At 58.0% G+C, this 1,807-nt stretch overlaps 1 protein-coding gene across 1 annotated transcript; it reads left to right on the forward strand.

Moving 5' to 3' along the window:
- Nucleotides 1-365: 365 nt before the first annotated feature.
- JKF63_02793 (uncharacterized protein) lies at nt 366-1,250 on the forward strand (the record flags this gene model as incomplete). The annotated part of the gene is made up of 1 exon (XM_067898817.1): nt 366-1,250. One exon carries the CDS (start codon nt 366-368, stop codon nt 1,248-1,250), a length of 885 nt encoding a protein of 294 aa, XP_067755261.1.
- Between the last annotated feature and the right edge of the window lie 557 nt (nt 1,251-1,807).

Consider the following 1,807-nt stretch of genomic DNA (forward strand, 5'->3'; position numbering starts at 1 on the left):
GCAAGCTCCACATAATTGGGAGTGATTAGGCGGAGGGGGGACACAAGCACACACGCAAGTAGTAGCATAGTAGTCGTCTTCATAGCGCTTCTCTCCACTGTGGTTGGTGGGATATATATCGCTGAGTGTAGTACGGGTGAATCACATTGACGTGTTTTGTTTTGCTCTCCCCTCCTGTGTGCGAGTAGTCCTTTCGCAGCGGTTCAACTGTGTGTGTGTGTGTGTGTGTGTGTGTGGACACCCCGCTGTGTAGGTGTGAGAAGGACGGACTGCTCCCCACGTTATCCCATCTCACCTACCGAAAATTTTTTTCTGCTTCACCAACCCCCCTTCGTGGGCCTCCGCCTCTTCCCTGTTCCGCGACAATGCCGGTCCATGCGACCAGTGTGCCGGGGTTCTTCCCGTATTTTGGGTACATGCTAAAGGATGTCGGTAGCCGGCTCTCCATCATCTCGCACTACATGCAGACGAAGCGCCACCCCTACCCGGTGATGCGGCACCAAAACATTCGTGCTTACCGTGGTATGCTGCCCTGGACACAGGATGCCGGGTTCATCGCACCGAGCGCCTTCGTCGTGGGCAACGTTGTGCTCGGCCACGAGACGACGATCTTCTACCACTCGGTGCTACGCAATTATCACACGAAAAGCCCTACCATCCTCGGCGATCACACAGTTGTAATGGATCGCGCCACACTGATGGGTCAGATCCGTGTTGGGCACAACACGTACATCGGTGTCGGCGCCACACTTGACTGCTGTGAGGTCCACGACAACGTGTACATTGGACCCGGAGCCTCCATTGCCCTTGGTGCCGTCATCGAAAACAACGCGATTGTAGCCGCCGGCTCGGCGGTGCCGAAGGACGCGCGCGTGTATGCAGGGGAGCTGTGGGCTGGCAATCCTGCGCAGAAGGTTGCGGATGTAGACCCAGCCCAGTCCATTGAGGTGCAGCACATGGTCCATGATCAGGTCCAGGTGGGCAAGGCGCACTACGAAGCTATTCACGACCACGTTGAGCACACAAAAGAACTCGACGTGAAGTGGCTGAAGGAAGCGGTGGCAATGATGGAGGCGCAGCAGCGGCAGATGTCTGTCAAGATTCCTATGGAGATACCCCTGGAAGCACGGCGGTTCCTGCAGCCGCGGGTGCACATGCGTCGCCCGGAGATGCACATGCGCATGTCCTACCCGGTGAACCGCACCGCTCCGTGGATGCCAAAGTCTGGCGACCAGACGGCCAATGTGTAGGCGACATCAGCTGACGCATATTTACGGACTGTGGTTGTCCATGTATCAAAGTTATCGCGGCGTCTATCCAGCAGTCACATCATTGCCGGTTATATGTACCCATATTTACCCCTGTATGTGCAGCTATGCGGGTCTGTGTGTGTGTGTGTGTGTGTGTGTGTGGAGTGCGTCATCTGCTTGTATCGTAGTCTCTCTCTCCCCTCTCTTTTGGGTGACCTTGCAGTCTCATGAGGAACTCGCGCCGGTCCGGAGGTCGGGAGAGAGGGGGGAGGGCAGAGAGTAGGCGGGGGGGGGTGTAAGGACATTATATTCCCTCCCTGCCCTGCCCTTAGGGGGTGGGGCGAGGGCGCGCCCTCAAGGCTCCTAGCAGAGGCTCCCCCCTCTCCTTGTATGTTATCGAGTCTCTCTCTCTTCTCCTCCTCAGCCTGCCCGGAGGAGGATTGGTGGTGCTGAATGGGGCTGTACCCAGCGAAGGCACGTCTTCCTCGGGATCTCTATTCTGGGGCGGAAGGGGGGGGGGTTGTCTTGCAGAGCTCGCCCCCGCCCCCCCCCCCCCC

Source organism: Porcisia hertigi, chromosome 30 (assembly GCF_017918235.1).
Source record: "Porcisia hertigi strain C119 chromosome 30, whole genome shotgun sequence".
Taxonomy (NCBI): domain Eukaryota; phylum Euglenozoa; class Kinetoplastea; order Trypanosomatida; family Trypanosomatidae; genus Porcisia; species Porcisia hertigi.